Genomic DNA, 18,219 nt, shown 5'->3' with positions numbered 1-18,219 from the left:
TCATCCCATTATTTAAATCCAGAAAACAATAATAACAGTCATGTCAAGCCATGGGTACGATGTTTCAACATACATTATATTATGACACAAACACGTGGCAACTGGCAACCCCTCAGCCATGCAAAATCACATGCCTGTCATAATCTGCTCTGAACTAAAGTAACCGTGTCCTCGCAAAGCCAGACGATCAGTGATCTCAGCTTACTGATACGTACTACTGATTAAATGTATACTGTTGAATCTAAATGTATGGCCTTGAATGGCGGAGAAGGCCAGTGCTAACAGACATTGGGTGTAGGTTTGTTTGTTAGCTGCTTTGATTCAGTTATGCTGCCCCCCCCCCCCCCCCCCCCAAATTGTCTCCAACCGGATTTAGCCCATTCATTGGATTTAGATATCAGTAGGCGGAGATTGTCTGACTAAAGTGAACTGTACAAAAGAATGGGCTCATTATGTCATTGTGCAACAGTGACTTACATTAAAACTAACAAAGAAAAAGTGTGGCTCTGGGGCAGATCAAATGGCACCATCTGCTGTACATATACCATCACTGCAGTGTAAAAGACAAATATTTTCTCCTCTCAAAAAGATGATATCTGTGAGTTACTTATAACCTCTTAAGCACTTTTATACTTCAAAGTATGACTGTGTTGTATGGTGAACATCTTTTAGATTTTCTTTTTTACCCTCTTTTCTCTTAAGAAAAATTAAAAGGGAAATTGAACATCGTTTTGAACATTTTATTTCTATTTTACAAAATAGCAGTGCAATAGTTCACAGTTTCTCTGTTAGGTTATTCAATTACTATTATTCTAATTATAATTAAACGTAAAAGCGATGGGAGTTTTTCCACTTGTGTGGCCCAGGGTGGTTTTGCCAGCCTTGAAAAAATGGCTGTGTATTAAGTGAACTTTTGCTAGGCAAAGGTTGCCCACCCTTGATTCCAGCGTAATTGTATTAATAACCCTGTGAATTCCTCCTCCAGCACAGAAGACTTTGCTATCTCTCAAAGAGTAACACCAGTTCACAGTGCGGCGTGTGCGGAAACATATCCACCGGCACGGCCACTCGTGGGGAGAACGCCTCCCCTGTGAGTCTCCTCTGTGGGTCCGGGGCGCAACACAACTCCCTGAAGTTCCTCATGGCCTCTCCCTCCGGTTTACACGAGATGTAGACCAGCCTGCGAATGGCAGGCTGGTTCCGCAGAGCTCGGACCACGCGGTGGTGCAGACCGGCCCGGGCGGGGTTCACCACGGCCGTAAGGCCTCCGTCCGGCGAGCCGAACAACAGAGGCGCGAGCCCGGGGACCACGACCTCCGCTTTTCCCGCGAGAAACTCGCAGTTGTGCGCGTCGTTGAGGGCCGCGTTGTGTCGGGCGTCCTCCACCGCCTGCGCGACGAGCTCCACGCCGACGACTCTGTGCACTCTAGGAGACATAGTGATGCCGATGACTCCTGTGCCACAGCAGATGTCCAGGAGAGTACCTCCTCCTGGCTGGGCCTTACCTTAGGGGTGGGTGATATGGTGATAATTATCGTTGAGACGATACAATGTCTCCACGATATGCTTTTCAGAGGTATCGTATATATCGTGATACAATTGAGGGAGCCTTGTAAAAAATCCTGTTTAATCGTTAATACAGAGATTCATTGCAGAATTCAATTTAAACCTGCATTTTGGTCTAAATCAGTAGCTCTCAAAATGTAAAATGTCAAGGTCTCCACTTAACTCTGACAGTATACAAATGAAACCAAATGGACCCGTAAGGGTCCATTTGGTTTCATTTGTATACTGCCAGAGTTACATACTTGTAAAGTTCAATTTAGACCTCCCAAAAGGAACCCAGAGAGTCTAGTTTTTGTCAAGTAACTTGAAAAATATCCATAAAAAACAACTTGAAAAAAGAATCGTGATAAAATCATGTATCGTGATACAGCTTGGGAAAATATCGTGATATTGTGTTTTTCCATATCGCCCACCCCTACCTTACCTCCTGTGGCCGCCTCGGGGAAGCACATGTCTCTAATGGCGCGGTAGAGCACCTCGGCCGCTCCCCGGTTCACCTGGAAAAAGGCGTCGGGAGAGATGCGGAACTTGAATCCCAGAACCTGTTGAAAGAATGACAGTGCAACATGAGAGGAGGATACCAAACACAGTGCACTTAGGTTGTATACAGTATATGTACAGTATGCAAGATCAAATTCAGCTGCAATGATGGGAAGTACCACTACACTTAAAGTTTAAGCACTACTCAAGTTTCAAGGTTATAAAAAATGTCACGTTATATATTTGTTTAACACTGAAGTATCAGCTCAGTGGTCTTGTAGTTAGAGTGTCCACCCTAAGACTGGGAGGTCAGGGTTCAATTCCTGGCCAGGTCATACCAAAGAATATAAAAATGGTACCCAATGCCTCCCTGCTCACTCACGAGATTATTGATAGGACAGTTAGACTGACAGGAAATGGGGGGAGAGATGGGGAGTGACACGTGGCAAAGGTCGGATTTGAAATTGAACCGGCGACGCCGCCAGGCATCCATGCCTATGTGGCAATGCCTAAATGGCATGCGCCCCGGACCGGTAGGCCAGCAGGCGCCCCGGCTCACAAGACTTTTTTGCCAGCAAAGTGAACCTGTGTTTTTGAGTGATGTTATGCGGGTTGTAAGGCTGCACAACAAAAAAAAAGTGAAGCTTTTGGTCATGCTTCACTTGGCATCACAACATTTAATATAAACGGTAAAGCCCCTATCAGAGTTGGTACCGCGGTGAAGAGCTATCCACCACAGTGTAGTCTTTTTGAGTCATAAAACTACAACGTTACGTCATTCCTCGCGGTGAAGAGCTTTCCACCGCGAGTCCCGACACATATCTGTTTTTATTTTCAGACAGATAGGCTCTAGCCTAGTTCCAGACCCTGAATCGCTAGCCACACCCCTTTACATTTTTTGTTTTGGCGATTCAGGGGTCTAGAATTGCTCTCATTGAAGAGGCTTGCCTCGTTCGAAAGTCCGTACGGCGAATCAGCGTCGTGAATCAGCGTCTTGTGATCAGCGTGGGTGGGGGTTTCCCAGAACTCATATGCGTTTCCAAGTAAACCAGCGCCGCCGCCGCCGTACCGTGCATCGCGTCGCGAAAAATCTCGCTATGAAACACCAGTAGCAGGCATGTTATGTTGTGTTTGATTATTAGTTCGTAGTGCTCCTATTCTGCCTGTTTCTTTGGTTAGCAAGTAGCACTAGCAAGCAACAGGCTAGCCACTAGCCAGCCACACATAACAACACTACGTCATGTGTTGGTCAGACGGTGAACCAATCGCAGAAGACTGCCTCTTTGGCAACGCCCATCCCAGCAATCGCCCTGGGTGGGAGCGACCTCAGACTGAATAATGGAGTGAAACGAAATGTCAATTCAGGCTGAGTGTCAGGCTAGATAGGCTCTTCACCCCGTTCACTGATTGGTCGACCTGGAACAATCAGTCACGGTGAATAGGACTTCACCGTGACTGACTATGATGGCCTCCACTTATTTTCTGACTTGGGGTGGAAAAGCCACCTAAAGTTCACCTTGGACTATGATAGGGGCTTCAGGCGGAATTCATTTCCAAGTGGATTCCTCGCGACCACACTGGCAAGTTCCCAGAATCGCACCTTTCTAGTTTCTTTCGGAGTGACTTTGTCAGGTGGTGAGAGTTACCTCTTCGTATATGTGGGGCTGCCCATGCAGAAGCTGGTACGGGGACTGCTCGCGACTACAGCGGGTCATGGAGCTCTCCTGGAAGTACAGCGAATCCAGCTGACATGCCGCCCCGGGACCCTGGGTGAAGTAGTCCACCAGGGCAGCCTTGTGAACGTCTCTCTCTGCCGGGGTGAGCGTCTGTGGATGAAAATACACTATGGCCATGGTGTGGCCCTCGGCGTTGCTCCTCACCGTGACCTCCCTCCAGTGGCCACCTTCGTGGAACAAGATGCAGGGCTCGAGTGGAGACTGGCGAATGAAGTCCTGGTAACACCTGGCCACCAGCTTGTGTTTCTCTGGCTCGTTGAGGAGGTGACACCCGCTGACACACACAATGTTTTGCCTCCTGCCGGTGCCAACGTAGTGGCCGACTGTCTTTGGGTTCCCGTCCGCGCCAAAGTTGACCGAGAAACTTGACTTATTGCGGTATCCTTCCCTGACCGGTGATGGTAGAATAGTCTGGACGGGGAAAGGCAGGCTGGGGCCCGTAGATAATGATAATGAAGGCAGCTGGGAGGAGGTTCCTTTGGACAGCTGCTCAGAGAGGTGACACAGGACCTTTTCCACATGCTTTTGTTTTAACTCAAGCTGTTCATGGTAGCTCAGTCTCCACAGAGGGGTGACCACGTCGGCCAGTCTTTCTTCCCAGGACAGGTGCTGCTCATTCAAAGGAGGCCTTTTCTGCTTTTTCCTCCAGTTTTTCTTTGACAGTGTCTTTCCTGGCTGGTCAGTTGAAACAGCAGAACTGACACCACTAGTCTCAGCTGACAAACACAGGTAGGCTTTTGCAAGGAGGCTCTGAAGAAGAAGCTCACGTTTGACAATCAGGAATGGTCTTTTGTAGGCCACTGCTAAAGCCATATTTATAATTACAACTGACTCAATGCCTTGAGAATATGATATAATAAGATATATATAATAGTCTTTATTTATTTTCTTTTTGCCTGACTTAAAAGAATGATGTCTGCTTCCTTCTTCTGTTGTAACTGAATAAAAGTCTAATAATATAATATTTCAAATAGGATTATAGGGGGATGACTAGGATTATAGGATTATGGGATCATCTGAAGGGTAGCCTACCTTTATGTTAACAACGAGCAGTGTCACCTCTACAGTAGATTCATCTCTAGATAACTGAATGAAACGCTGGACACAACAAACATCCACTTTCACGCGAACAGGAAATCAACGATCTACCAGATCACTGGGCGTCACGGAAGTTACACACTGTGGGCTTGCAGATCGGCCATTTCTTTCGGTCAGCGCCGCGTTAAGATGACGCCACGTCTTTAGTAATTTGCCCGATCGTCATCTTCCAGCGACCGGGCGGCGAGTAGTAAACAGTTCCGCTGCCAGCAGCCAGAGAGACTCGACTCTGGAGGAGTCGCGATGGACTCAAACAAGGACGAGGCGGAGCGGTGCATCAAGATCGCTCTGGCCGCGATCGGCAGCCAGCAGCCGGACAAAGCCAGGAGGTTCCTGGAGAAGGCGGAGCGGCTCTTCCCGACAGACCAGGCCAAAAGTACGTCGTCGAGTTTTTTGATTGCTATTTTTGGTCGCACTTGTTGAGGCCAACCGAGGCTAGCGACGCCCGAGAGCCAGCAGAGCCCCAAACGAGCTAACGTTAGCATAACTTCTTCTTATCGAATGAAATCCCCCCCCCCACCACCACACAGTTGCTCACTGACAGCCTAGGACAGCTGCTATTTGTAGTTCCCCTCCCCCACAACCGCTTTTATATCTTCTTGTTTTAGTTTTTAGACGATATAGGTTATTTAGTGGTGTTTGTTGTTGGATATATCGTATGTCGTGTTGAGGAAGGATCCACTTTAGCCACGGAATGGCTACCTGTTAGCTGTGCTGCTGCTAGCCGACAGCTGAGCTAAGCAACAGTGATGGGCTATTATTGGGCAATATCACTCAGGAGAGTATGGTGTTACTTGTTACAACATATTACTCCTTAAAAGTAATGTTATATTGCTTATTGCTTGGAATCAGGAGTAATATATATTATATTACATATTGCTTTTGCCCCCCACCAGCGAAAATAGAAGAGATGCAATCTGTTTAGCCAGCTCATTTTAGAACTGAATCCAATTTTTGACAACAATAATCATGACAAGAATCACCAATCTGCCAAAATGGCTGTAAAACAAAGCAGAAATCTCCCTTGTCCTTTTAAACTAAATGTTTTCAAAAGACAGCCGACAAAACCAGAGTAATATGTAATAAATGTTTTTCTTTTTACAGAGTAATGTGGTATAATAACTGTTTTGGCAGAGTAATCCCTTACTTTACGCGTTAGGGTGCCCTCACACCAAAATACCTAGAGTGGAATCCGCCAATGCATTTCAATGAGAATGGAGCGTTTTTTGCCAGTAGAGGATTTCTGCAAAAACACTCCATTCTCATTGAAATGCATTGGCGGATTCCACTCCAGGTATTTTGGTGAGGGCACCCTTACTGTTTGTTAACGTAATAATATTACAGTAATATATTACTAGTAACTAGTAGTAACACTAATAACTCTGGTTTGGTCGTTGCTGTTCAGCACTTTAGCGTTCAGAGCTGTGGCAAAGCTGCAAACCCCCTGTGCGAAACCACTTCCTTTTTGTGTCGGCCTCCTTCGCAGGCCTGCTTGAGTCGTTGTCACAGAACGGAAAGCCACCCGATGAGGACGACAGCAGCACAATGAACGGAGATGGGCCCAGGATGAGACACCGCGGACACACCGAAGGGGACGATCCACCTGTGTCAGGAGGAGACACAGCCAAACCTTACACCTCAGACCAGCTGGATGCTGTCAAAAAGTCAGTAGGAAACATATCGTTGTTGTCAGGTGGAAAGCTTGTCCAAGACCTTTCGTTGTGTATTTATCTTTTTAAAAATGAACTAAACTAGTGAAAATAGCAGATCTACAAGCACACGAGGCGTTGTGTGCTTGTAGATCGGCTGTTTTCACTACTATTGTGCGACAGTCTTGTATGATGAAGCAGGGCTTTACTTGGTGAAAAAACGTATAAACTTGAAACTTGGAGATACGCGGTATCTGCCCGACAGTGACGATATATATGTGTGTGTGTGTGTGTGTGTGTGTGTGTGTGCGCACACACATGCAGTCGACATAATCCACGATAACTATATTCTTTCAGTGTTCCCTCTCATCTAAGGGGTCCTTGGCCTGAAAAAACATTGAAGACCCCTGGTTTAGACAGATGCTAGATTGGCATCCTAGTTTATTGAGACATTACACTGTTCTCTCTGTCTGCACAAGAGAGGCTTCTAAATTGTAGTTGATTTAATAGAAAAATCTGTAAGAACATTTGTTTCTGTATACAGTTAGGCAGAAACCAGCATTGGATGATGAGATTAAGATTTAAAAGATAATGTTGATTTCACAATGGCTACTACAGTAGTAGCTGCAAGTCATTGACGGGTAGAATGAAAGTGTTATATCTAGCGTTTACAAGAGATGTGTGTGTTTGCAGCGCTGATGCAAGCGTCAGCTCTGCAAGTTGTCAATGGTTACTGTATGTTCTGAAATCATACCCTCTCCAAAATAGATTCTGACAATGTCGGTTTCTTTTGTTTGTAGAATAAAGGGTTGCAAGGATTACTACCAAATCCTTGGAGTCGAAAAGGCTGCCTCTGAGGAGGATCTTAAGAAGGCCTACAGAAAGCTGGCTCTGAAGTTCCATCCTGATAAAAACCACGCACCAGGAGCTACAGAAGCATTCAAAGGTATTACAAAATAAATAATAATGTACATCAGGGTTCCCCAATTAGTTTTCCCCAAGGGCCAAATCATGTCTAGGGTACCAAGCCGAGGGCCACAACATTGCAGGGGGTGACGGTGGCGTTCCCGCTACTCCAGCGACAGTTCAGATATACTCCAGCGACAGTTCAGATATACTCCAGCGACAGTTCAGATATACTCCAGCGACAGTTCAGATATCGTCGTTGTGGGGTGAAAATCTTGTATGTCCAAAACCTTTCGTTTTGCATTTATCATTTAAAAAATGATTTAAACTAGTGAAAACAGCCGATCTACAAGCACACAACGCCTCGCACCGCGAGGCGTTGTGTTGCTGTTGCTGTTTTCACTACTTTTGTGAGACAGCCTCGTATGATGAAGCAGGGCTTTACTTTGCGAAAGAACGTACAAATTTGGATACGAGGTTTCCACCGGACAACGACGATATACTAGTGTTGTTGCTGCTTTTATACCACCATTATTACTGGGGTTGGTGTGGGCCAGACAGTAGCCCCCCGTGGGCCGCAAATGGCCCGCGGGCCGCCTATTTGGGAACCCTGATGTACATATTCTCTGTTGCTGTAGAATGGCATGCAATGCGTGAAAGAAATAGCTCCCAAATCTTAGTAAACATGTGTTTCTGTGATTCCCAGCTATTGGAAATGCCTACGCTGTATTGAGTAACACGGAGAAACGAAAACAGTATGACCAGTACGGAGAGGAACGCACTCACCCCAACAGACAGAGACAACAACAGCGCCACAACTTCGAAGCGGACATCTCTCCAGAAGACCTCTTCAACATGTTCTTTGGAGGAGGATTCCCATCAAGTGTGTAGAACATCGATTCTAAATCCTTTTTTATCGTTTCAAGGATAAATGTGGACACAAGACAAGGGCTTCTGTCAAGACTTTTTGGGCTCTATTTTGTCTTAAGTACCAGCTCTTATGCCTTAACTTAAAGGCCTGTCCGTACTGTCTCCGACCACCAAACTTTTTGTCGGAAAGGTCCGGTTCAACTACAAAATGACATCACTCTTCTGAAAAGCATTAGGCCGAATTAGAGTTAGGAAAACTGCACGTCGGAAATCTCAGACGAAAAGTTCAATGGTCGGAGACAGTATGGACAGGCCTTTAAGTTAAGGCATAAGAGCTGGTACGTAAGACAATCAAAAAACATCCCTTTGTTTCATATGCATTAGATCCATGGTTTTCAAACTTTTACATTTCAAGGTCTTCCCTTAACTCTGACAGTATACAAGGGTCCATTTGGTTCCATTTGTGTGATTCTCATACCGTAACCTCATATATACCTTTTTTGTTTTCTTTTCTTAGGCAATGTACACGTTTACAGAAATGGCAGAATGCATTTTGGCCAGCAGAATAGACAACAAGGCGAGGGGAGGCCACAACAACAGAGAGACGTAAGTTCAACCTGTAATATACTGTACATATATGTTAAAATATTCATTATAAAATACCCTCGGATTTCATTCCTCTTAATGCACTTTCAACCCGACATCCCTATTTTGGGCATGTCATAGGTGGGAAAAAAAGCGTGTCAAACGTGTTAGGATGCGACACATTGTGACCTTGTACACTGGCTATTTTTGAGCGGTGGTAGACCACTCCTATACTTGGCTGTGCGTGTGTCTGTAGCCTTTTTCCTCAGCATTTTGCCATAGTAAAATGTGTGTACGTAGCATCATGTTTGTCTAGTGATGTCGTATGTCTGTAGCCTTTTTCCTCAGCGTTCTGCTGAGGAAAAACGTGTGTGTGTGTAGCATAGCCTGTACATCTTAGACTCAAATCCTAGTCTGAAGACAAGCACGACCACCACTCACTTCACATTGGGTGTGATTTTTCTATAAAATGGGGCTTAGTGGTTAATTCATGTCTGGTTATAACATGGCTGTGATATGTGTTGCACAGGGTGGTCTGGCCCTGTTCATCCAGTTGATGCCCATCCTCATTCTCATCGTCGTTTCTGCGCTCAGCCAAATGATGGTGGCACAGCCCCCCTACAGCCTTAGCTACCGCCCGTAAGTGCAAACTCAACTTGTTTATTCCAGGGTTTCTGCAGGTTATTTTAAAAAGTATGAAATTAGTTTTGCCAACATTAAGGCCTTCAAAAGCTATTAGAAAGTCTGCAATGTGATTTCTATTCTGTTCAATTGTTTTCTTTCCAAAACGAAAGCAACTTATTTGCTTGATTCAGGGTGTGCATTTTTCCACAAGCAAATGAATGTGGCTAAAGGCCTCTCCATACTTCGACCGAAATGTTCGGTGAGTTGTGTTTTCCAACGTGCAAATTTCCAAACTCTCGTTCGGTCCAATGCTTTTCAGAAGTCCCGAGGGATATAATTTTATGGTAGAAAAGGACCTTTTGACCGAAAACGGCGGTTTCGGTCAAAGTATGGAGAGGCCTTAATTGTTCAGATAAACTCAACTCTACTAGACCTCTGCCAGTGGACAGGGTGTTGAGTTTACCAGACTTGCCCGTCTAACGATGGCTAGATGGGCAAATTGTGGTGGAGGTAAACATTGTTTACCCACCTGTTCATTTCAGAAATAACATGTAACACTACTTGTGCGTTTACACATGCTGTAAAATGGCTGCCCCGTTCCCTCTTTCACCAAAACGTTTGGGAAGTTCTTGGGGGAGTCGTTGGTTTTAGTCCTCTTTGCTAAAGGAAGATTGTGTACATGGGTCAGTTGATATTGTGAGTATTGCGTGTTGTCTGTTGGGTCTCCCCAACCCATCATGGTTGGAGAGAAAACAAGCGCTCTCTACTGTGTTGCTGAGCGTATCTGACTGCGAGTCGAGACAGGTAGCTGAGAAAGGATTGACAATATGTAAAACAAGAGTACCCAAATGTGAAGCTAGTGTTCCAGAGAGAAAGGGTTAGGGTTAGGAGAGAAAGGGGGGGAGAATGAAGGAAGGAACGAGAGACTGATGAACTGAAGGAAATTATGTTCTACAGAAATAAGAGGGAAAGGATAACTGACAGACAAGTGATGGAAATGCAGATATTAATTCTGAGAAGACAACCAAGGAAAGACAAGGAATTGAGTAGTGCCATTGTTTAAGAAAAAAAAAAGACAGACAGTCATTCAGTATATCTCATATCAACACATCGTGACTCGCATATAATATATCTTCAGTAAAACTTTAAATTATGATAAATAACTTGCTATTCGGGGGTTTCATACAAGAAAAATAGCCGTAGTCCTGAATAAAACAACCCTAACTGGTATAAATCACCTGGTTAACATGCTTACATATACAGTAACATTGCTATGACTGTTGTGTATTACAGATGCCATTTAACCCTGACTCTTGGTTGTAAAAAATAACCTTTCTTTTATGAATAAAAGCTTTAAATGTCCACATAGAGTGGTATTAAAAGGGTCTTTAAAAAATGTCCTGAACTGATTATAAGACAAAGGTCGCAACAAAGATGGTATTTATTAACTCGCTTGGCCACCCGGCTCTCAATTGATTTCAATGCATTCCATCAAATACCCGGCTCCAGGCTTTCCACAGCGTCTACTGTGCATGCCATGGTGTAGTACGTCTCGTCTATCTTACCTTATTTACATAGCCTGGCCTGTAGATACCCTGAGATCACGTTAGAATGGCTCGTCTCCATTTCATTCTGCAAGTCCTCATTTCTCTCTCAATCTGTTTGTGGACCTACCGATGCGTTTACCACTCTTTGCATCTCATGTCTAATAGGGCTGTCACGATATGACATTTTACATGACGATTAATTGTCACTCAAATAATTGGCGATTAACGCATAACCTAAATACACAAATAAATTACTGACATTTGACAACGTACTACTTAAAAAATAACATTGATAGTGGAAATAGCCGATCTACAGTCGCGATGCGACTCGTTGTGAGCTTGTAGATCTGCTATTTCCACTATTTCTGTCATTTTTCAACATTCACGATTATGACGATTATGACAAAATAATTGCGATAATGTCAAATAATCACGATTAGACGATTATGTAATAATTGTGACAGCCCTAATGTTTAACCTTCTGCGTATTATGCTATGTGTGTACTGTATGTAGATATCTACATACAGCCACTGATTTTACACCTGTAAACCCGAGATGTTGACAAGAGAACTGACTCTGATTCTCTCACTCATTCTTTGGTTCAGGTCAGTGGGTCATATTCACAAGAGGCATACACCCGCCCTCAGGGTGCCCTTCTATGTGAGTGACCGTTTCAATGAAGAATACGCCGGAAACAACTTACGGAATGTTGAGAAAAGTGTGGAGGAGGACTACATCGGCAACCTTAGAAACAACTGTTGGAAGGAGAAACAACAGAGTGAGTATTACTGTACCATGGCACAGTTTTCTGTCATTTTTGTTGTTTTATTGTGGGATAAATGGGTTTGTTTCATCACTGCCACGCAGAAACCTTGTTTGTTTAATACCGTTACTTTTCAGGAAATGTGAGAAGAAGAAAAAAAAAGAATCGAATGAATATTTCAAGGGATCCAATTAGTTATTATTTAGTCACTACTCAATAGTTCTTGTTAATACTTTTTCATTGGTTAAATATTTATAAAACCCACAGACTTAATTACTCAAACCTGACATCACTGCTATTTTCATAGTCAAAACACTTTATCACGTGCTCAGTATGCTTTGCATCCTAATGCAACCCGTTGTGAGCTTGTAGATCTGCTATTTTCACAACTTTTGGCATGACAATCTTGTACGATGAAGTTGGGCATTCATTTGTGGGAAGACAAATTATGCCAGACGTCAATGATTTGGTTGTTGTCATTAGGTTCACGATTGTTCCAAATGCTCTTCTTTGCAGAGGAAGGGTTACTGTACCGCGCTCGTTACTTTGGAGATTCTGACTTGTACCAAAGGGCACAGCGAATGGGAACGCCGAGCTGTTCTAGACTGTCAGAGATTCAGGTTATACTCCATGGTTAGACGTCACTGGCACACAAATGGGTGAGTTTCTGCAATGTTGACATGTCGTTTCTTTTACTTTAATCATGCTGTTGTGGTACATGCTCGGCTCCTACCAAGCAGCGTGAAGAATTGGGTTGCATCATTTATGTCAGATGCCAAGCTTGATGCAAGTCCATGATGATTCACTTCACCAATGTCTGTATACTGCGCCACCATGTGCCTGCTTTTGCAGTGTCCAACATTAATGGACACTGCTCCTACTGATCTTGCCTAAAAATCACGCAATGTGGTACACACTAAAATCACGCAATGTGGTACACACTATCTCGCAACTCATGTCAGCAACATGTATCTGTACCATTTCCTATATTCCCTCCTGCAGAAAGAAAATCTGCAAATCATGAACACCACATGTCTTTTCTTTGCAGTTAGCCACGCACATTCCCTCAACACATAGGCATACATGCCACATAAAATCTTCATGTCTACCTGCACATGGGACTCTTCTAGCACCACCATGTGGCCGATTTTTGAAAAACACATATTTTGCCACTGCCCTTACTGACTTTGCACACAAATCACGCAAAGTGGTACACAGTGTCTCAAAACAGGCCAATTTGTCTATACATGGAACGTGACGGTCGCTTATCTCCCGATTAGGGAGTCTTACTGGTGCTGTTTTTGCACACCCCTTTATTACACCTACATTACAAACTATTTTGTACCGGTTTATATATATACATATATATTGGGTATATTACTCGTAGCACAGTCTGCTGCACCAAAATGTAACTGCACATAATGTTATGATATGAGCACAAATAAGTCTTTGCATTTAATCCCATGTAGAATTACTGCTGTTATTATTGTGCCACTGACACCAATTTCTTTTTTCTTTTTTTCTTAGGTTCTCTGGTACTTGAATCTTAATCAGAAGAAATCTGTCGGAGGCCCACACTCAGATTGGAGCATATTTACTGCAGCAACACCCAAGAACATCAGAAATGCCTTACCCCTTCCCCACGGTGGGCAGCAGATCTCAGCAGGGAACGTCCTCTGTAGATTGACTTCCTTGTAGAACAGTGGTTCTCAAACCTTTTTTTTTTAACAAAATTCAAAGACGACCCATAACTCTGAAGGTGTACGAATGTAACCAAACGGCTCAATTTGGTTATGTTTGTACACTCGCACAGTTAAGAGACATGTAAGGGTCCATTTGGAACCCCCTTCAAGGAACCCCGAAGGGTCCCGGACCCCACTTTGAGAACCACTGACTGTAGTAGAACTCTTGAGGCGGCTCGAGTCGACGGCTGGCATTTTCTAACACTTAGTGTCTTCAAAGATGGTAGCAGTTCAGGTGGAGTCGCGTGCTGAGAGTATAACGGCATAGTTGTCTTTTTTTTAAATGGTAAATGCGAAGCTGCTGAGATTTACCATTCTCTCTCAAATCCTTTTGTTTTCCGGAATACTTTTGAGAAACCTCAAGGGCCTTCTCGTAGAGATTATCTGAGCCACTGACAAAGTGTGTAATTTTTATAGTTCATACCAAGTGTAAATATTAAAAACTTTACTTTTAACAGTCGCAGGATCTAATGGAGTTACGCAGATATCATTTATCTTTTTAATTTAATTGTTATCCTGTGGATTTTGCTTGTAGCCTGTTTGGATTAAGCAGTGGAAATTATTGCACAAAACTAAAGTGAAACCATATTTATTAAATTAATCCTGCTAAAAGCTGTTTCTTTTTCTTTTTAATTACCGTAGATTTGGGTTTTATTTTAATTAAAAGTGTGGGGGGGGGGGTCATGTTTTCTAACTTTTACAGCTATTAAATTCTGATTTGATAAGGTTTTCACTTCATAAAGAAAATTGTTGACTTAGATTAAAAAAATGACAAATGCAAGCAATACAGGCTTACTCAAAATATTTTATTTCTTCAAGTTTTATGCCGGTACAAAAAAAAAGTAGCATTGTTAGCACACGTTTTTGAATTGCAAATATGTTTCATGAACCTTCCAGGGTTCTGAATTTGCATTCAATAACAATGCATACGTCACACACAAGCATATCTTTACCTTCCCAGTTCCCACATTCATCCATGTGAAATATTCAAGATTCAATTTTGAACACAGGCTCATACATGAATGTGCAGTTAAAGGTTTGTAGCTGCCTTTAAGACACAGAAAACGTACATTTGTGTTGGTTTTCGGTAATCAGTAATACACACAACATTTCATAAAATGAATAAATCTACAGCCAATATTTCTTTTTTATCCACTGATCATGGGTTCACTTAAGCCACATAACTCAAGAACTTGTCTGCAGTGCTTCTGGTTTAGGCAGAGATGTTAAACATTAGTTTTACCAGATGGTCTGCGTCGATTAAGTTCATTGTAGTGTTGAATGTGCTTGGTCGACAGCACTCCTAGATCAGTAGCTCCGCAACATTTCATAACAGGAATACATGCACACAATCCATAACACATCAAAACAAAATCCATAACACATCAAAACAATTAAGACCAGTGGTGGGAAAAGTACTCTGATGTTCAACTTAGCAGTACCAGGGCAGAAATACTCTCTTAAAAGTAAAGGCCCTGTATTCAAAATGTTGCACAAGTAAAAGTACAAATGTTTTGGCATCAAAATGTAAGTACCAAAAATACTCATTATGCAGAGTGTGCCATTTTTTTTCAAGTTTTTATACTCAAGTATATAACTTGAGTAGATGTACTTAGTCACTTTCCATTCCACCTCTGTCTATAATCAAATCAATAAGACACATAATTGAAGAGCTTGTCTCCAGTGCTGCTGGTTTAGATATAGTGATTAAACATTCTTTTTAACAGCTTTACTAGATAGTCCACATCAGGTTCAAGTGTTTAACCACTTGAACCCCAGCATCCATATTCTGGGGGGAACATTATCCAAAACCCCTAACCCTAGTTTTGGCAAAGAGATTTGGTGTGGCTGTTGATGGGGAGAGAAAAAAGCAGTTTAAGTCTAGAAAGGTTTCAAGTGCTCCATCAACAGCACTCCTCAATCAGCAGCTCCCCTGAACAGTACAGTTTCCTTTTGATAGCCCTGAAGCCGGGACTGAGGGTGAGTGTGCTTTTATGCCTCGAAAAGACCGAACCCTGGGTTTGCGGCCGCGCCGGGGACTTTTTGCCCTTGAAGAGTTTCTGAACCTTGTGCCACAGCCCGGCTTCAGGCCTCAGCACCAGAGTTACGTGGAAGGTAGGCACCAGGCTGGCATCCACTGCGATTTCTTCAATACAGCACGGGTCCATGTTATCCCCTTGCTCCACGCATAGGTCAATGTGCGCCCCCCTGAGGCCGCACGGCTCACTGTCGGCTAGGTGCAGCAGTTCCTCTCTGATGTGCTGCAGTAACAGGTCAGGTAGGATGAGTTTGGGGCAGCAGCCCATAATGTTGTTAAGACGTGATTCATCGCTGAGGCTTTGTGCTATGGTCGCCACGACCTCTGTGGCCAGAGTCTCTTCCAGAGGATGGCAGAGGTAAGTGCTCTCTGACACAGACGTGTCCATAGAACCTAAAATAAAGAGAACACACATTAGTCAAATCCTCAGGGTTCATTGAATTTTATGTTAAATGAGTAGAGTAGCTCACCCCCAAAATTACATTTTCTATTGATTACTCACACCATGGAGACTTAAGTCATGAAACTTAGGCTAAATAATAACAAATAATTGTGGTTACAATAATTGGGAAATGCATTTGGGTCCCCATCTGCAGCATCCGGAATCAATGGGGGTAAGACTATAATATATAATAACTATAATCAAAATGTTGTCTTAGAAATGCGACAAATACAAAAAATGTTGAACTGAAGTCTCCATGGTGAGTAATCAATAGTAAAAAAAAAATGTCAATTTGGGGGTGAACTACATTTGGACCCCTGGTCGTATGTGATATTTTTTTGGGTAAAAATAAATAGTTTTTGTTTATTTATTTTTGAGCGGTGGTCACACCGTCTCCATAGCGTGGCCGTGTGTGTATCCCTCTATGTGGGTGGGTGGGTGGGTCCGTATGTAGCCGTATGTAGCCTAAGTACCTCTGATGACCAGAGAGGTGCTGTTGAGTCTAGTCTGCCCTGAGCATCAACTGCAATGACATGGAGTGACATGGATGGATGGATGGCTCTCTCTCTCACACACAAGCAAGCACCCCCCCCCCCCCCCCCCCCTATATATTTTTTTATAATTTTTTTTTTAAATATTTTTTAAATATTTTTTATTATAATTATTATTATTATTATATATTAGTTTTGCTGTTGCGCAGCCTCCACGACCACCGCTCAGTTCACACGGGTGTGATTTTTTTAAGTAAAGCTCTGATAGTAAGCCAGGCTGTAGTAGAGTGTGTGTTGATTAACATGGGTCACCCCATCTCTTACAGAAACTACATTCAGGAGGATTGCCAGGTTCAGCCAATCAGGGCACACACAATTTTCATTGTCTGCCAGTTCCTATTTTGTCTGCACACTGCACAGTGATAGCTTTGAGTCATCACTTCCAATTTCACTAGTTTAGTAGGCTACTATCTCCTGATTGGATACAACTGGTACCCCAACCTGAACAGAGGCCCTGTTACTGAACAAACACTATTAATTAACACTATATTAATGGTTAGCTACTATCAGAATATAGAGACATTTAACACATAGTTATTACAACAACAAAAAAAGCCTAACACTTAGTGCACATTTAATTGAATGTCATTTTTTCATTCTAAAATAAATGTTGCAGTTGATCAGAATAATGCAAAAATGTATTAAAAGAAAATTCTGACAATCGAGGAGGAGGGTGAACATTGCCTAGTACTGTGCATTGGCAATGTTAATCTTGTGCAAAACATGATAGCTTTATATTAAACAGACAATGCCAAAGTCTCTTTGTGCAACAAAGCTACACAGTAAGGAGACACTGACTGACACTCACCAGTTTCACTGCATTGGTCTGAGTCCAGGCTGTGTCTGGAGCCCTTGTTGTTCAGGTCAGTCAGCTTGTGGAAGAGGTTTCCCCAGGACAAGCGCGTTGATGAGCCGCTATGATGATGATCCTCCACCGGGGAGGGAGGAAAGCTGCTGCCATCCATGGAATTGTCGCAAGAAAAAGACATTTTGATACAAAATGTTAACAGCTACTGTAAACTAAACAGGACCACCACACCGAGACCAGACCAGCTGGAAAAAAACAGTGAGTGCACTGGCAACAATGGAACAATGCGTTAAATACCCCAAGCCGAGAGGCTCCTCCTACTGTAAATCCTGGCCAATGAGCGTGCGCGACACGTACCCAGCGTCCCTACACTGCCTAGTAACATATTGGGTCCATTGGACACGGACAGTAGAAGTGTTGGGGAAAAGTACTGAAATGTTGTACATGAGTAAAAGTACCAATAGGCTACTGCAATGAATAGAAATACTTTGTTACATGTAATCAACATGTAAAAGTACAAGGTATGGTAATAAACATATTATTAAAAAAAAAAAAAAAATGTGTAAAATGTATTAAAAATCTTTAGAAAATAGCAGATCTACAGGCTCACAGTGCGTCACAGTGATGCATTGTGAGCTTGTAGATCTGCTAAAGTAGGCCTACATCTGCTAAAGTAAAGAAAATACCTCAAAACTGTACTTGGGTACACTACAGTACTTGAGTATGTACTTAGTTACTTTACACCAATGGTAACTATAGTGGCGACGCTGACCCCCCTACCCCCCCACCCCCACCACAATTCTCTCTCTCACA

General features: G+C 43.1%; 3 protein-coding genes across 3 annotated transcripts; 1 reads left to right on the top strand and 2 right to left on the bottom strand.

The window, feature by feature from the left end:
- Positions 1 to 999: 999 nt before the first annotated feature.
- On the bottom strand, positions 1,000 to 4,595 carry trmt2b (tRNA methyltransferase 2 homolog B; the record flags this gene model as incomplete). The annotated part of the gene is made up of 3 exons (XM_080740815.1): positions 1,000 to 1,505; positions 1,991 to 2,108; positions 3,693 to 4,595. 3 exons carry the CDS (start codon positions 4,593 to 4,595, stop codon positions 1,000 to 1,002), a joined length of 1,527 nt encoding a protein of 508 aa, XP_080596941.1.
- Positions 4,596 to 5,089: 494 nt separating this feature from the next.
- On the top strand, positions 5,090 to 14,168 carry dnajb12a (DnaJ heat shock protein family (Hsp40) member B12a). Its single transcript, XM_080740352.1, has 9 exons — positions 5,090 to 5,256; positions 6,367 to 6,544; positions 7,330 to 7,475; positions 8,142 to 8,318; positions 8,823 to 8,911; positions 9,420 to 9,529; positions 11,668 to 11,840; positions 12,342 to 12,484; positions 13,353 to 14,168. Exons 1-8 carry the CDS (start codon positions 5,124 to 5,126, stop codon positions 12,461 to 12,463), a joined length of 1,128 nt encoding a protein of 375 aa, XP_080596478.1. The 5' UTR covers positions 5,090 to 5,123; the 3' UTR covers positions 12,464 to 12,484; positions 13,353 to 14,168.
- A 184-nt stretch (positions 14,169 to 14,352) lies between these two features.
- Positions 14,353 to 17,637, bottom strand: LOC308296544 (DNA damage-inducible transcript 4 protein-like). The gene is made up of 2 exons (XM_080739839.1): positions 17,407 to 17,637; positions 14,353 to 15,998 (listed from the first exon to the last, which is right to left on the bottom strand). The coding sequence occupies exons 1-2, from the start codon at positions 17,585 to 17,587 to the stop codon at positions 15,472 to 15,474; spliced, it is 708 nt and encodes a 235-aa protein (XP_080595965.1). The 5' UTR covers positions 17,588 to 17,637; the 3' UTR covers positions 14,353 to 15,471.
- Positions 17,638 to 18,219: the final 582 nt, after the last annotated feature.

This window comes from Nannobrachium achirus, assembly GCF_963921795.1.
Source record: "Nannobrachium achirus genome assembly, chromosome: 13".
In the NCBI taxonomy this organism is placed as follows: Eukaryota; Metazoa; Chordata; class Actinopteri; order Myctophiformes; family Myctophidae; genus Nannobrachium; species Nannobrachium achirus.
Note: the sequence above shows the minus strand (reverse complement) of the source record. Positions and strands in the feature narration are given on the sequence as shown.

Bases quoted from the DNA above. Each gene is read 5' to 3' on its own strand.
- LOC308296544 (XM_080739839.1), bottom strand. From the start codon at position 17,587: ATGTCTTTTTCTTGCGACAATTCCATGGATGGCAGCAGCTTTCCTCCC. The intron at 15,999-17,406 runs GTGAGTGTCAGT...TCTTTATTTTAG, and splicing joins AGACCAATGCAGTGAAACTG to GTTCTATGGACACGTCTGTG.
- dnajb12a (XM_080740352.1), top strand. From the start codon at position 5,124: ATGGACTCAAACAAGGACGAGGCGGAGCGGTGCATCAAGATCGCTCTG. The intron at 5,257-6,366 runs GTACGTCGTCGA...CCTCCTTCGCAG, and splicing joins CCCGACAGACCAGGCCAAAA to GCCTGCTTGAGTCGTTGTCA. The intron at 7,476-8,141 runs GTATTACAAAAT...TGTGATTCCCAG, and splicing joins AGCTACAGAAGCATTCAAAG to CTATTGGAAATGCCTACGCT.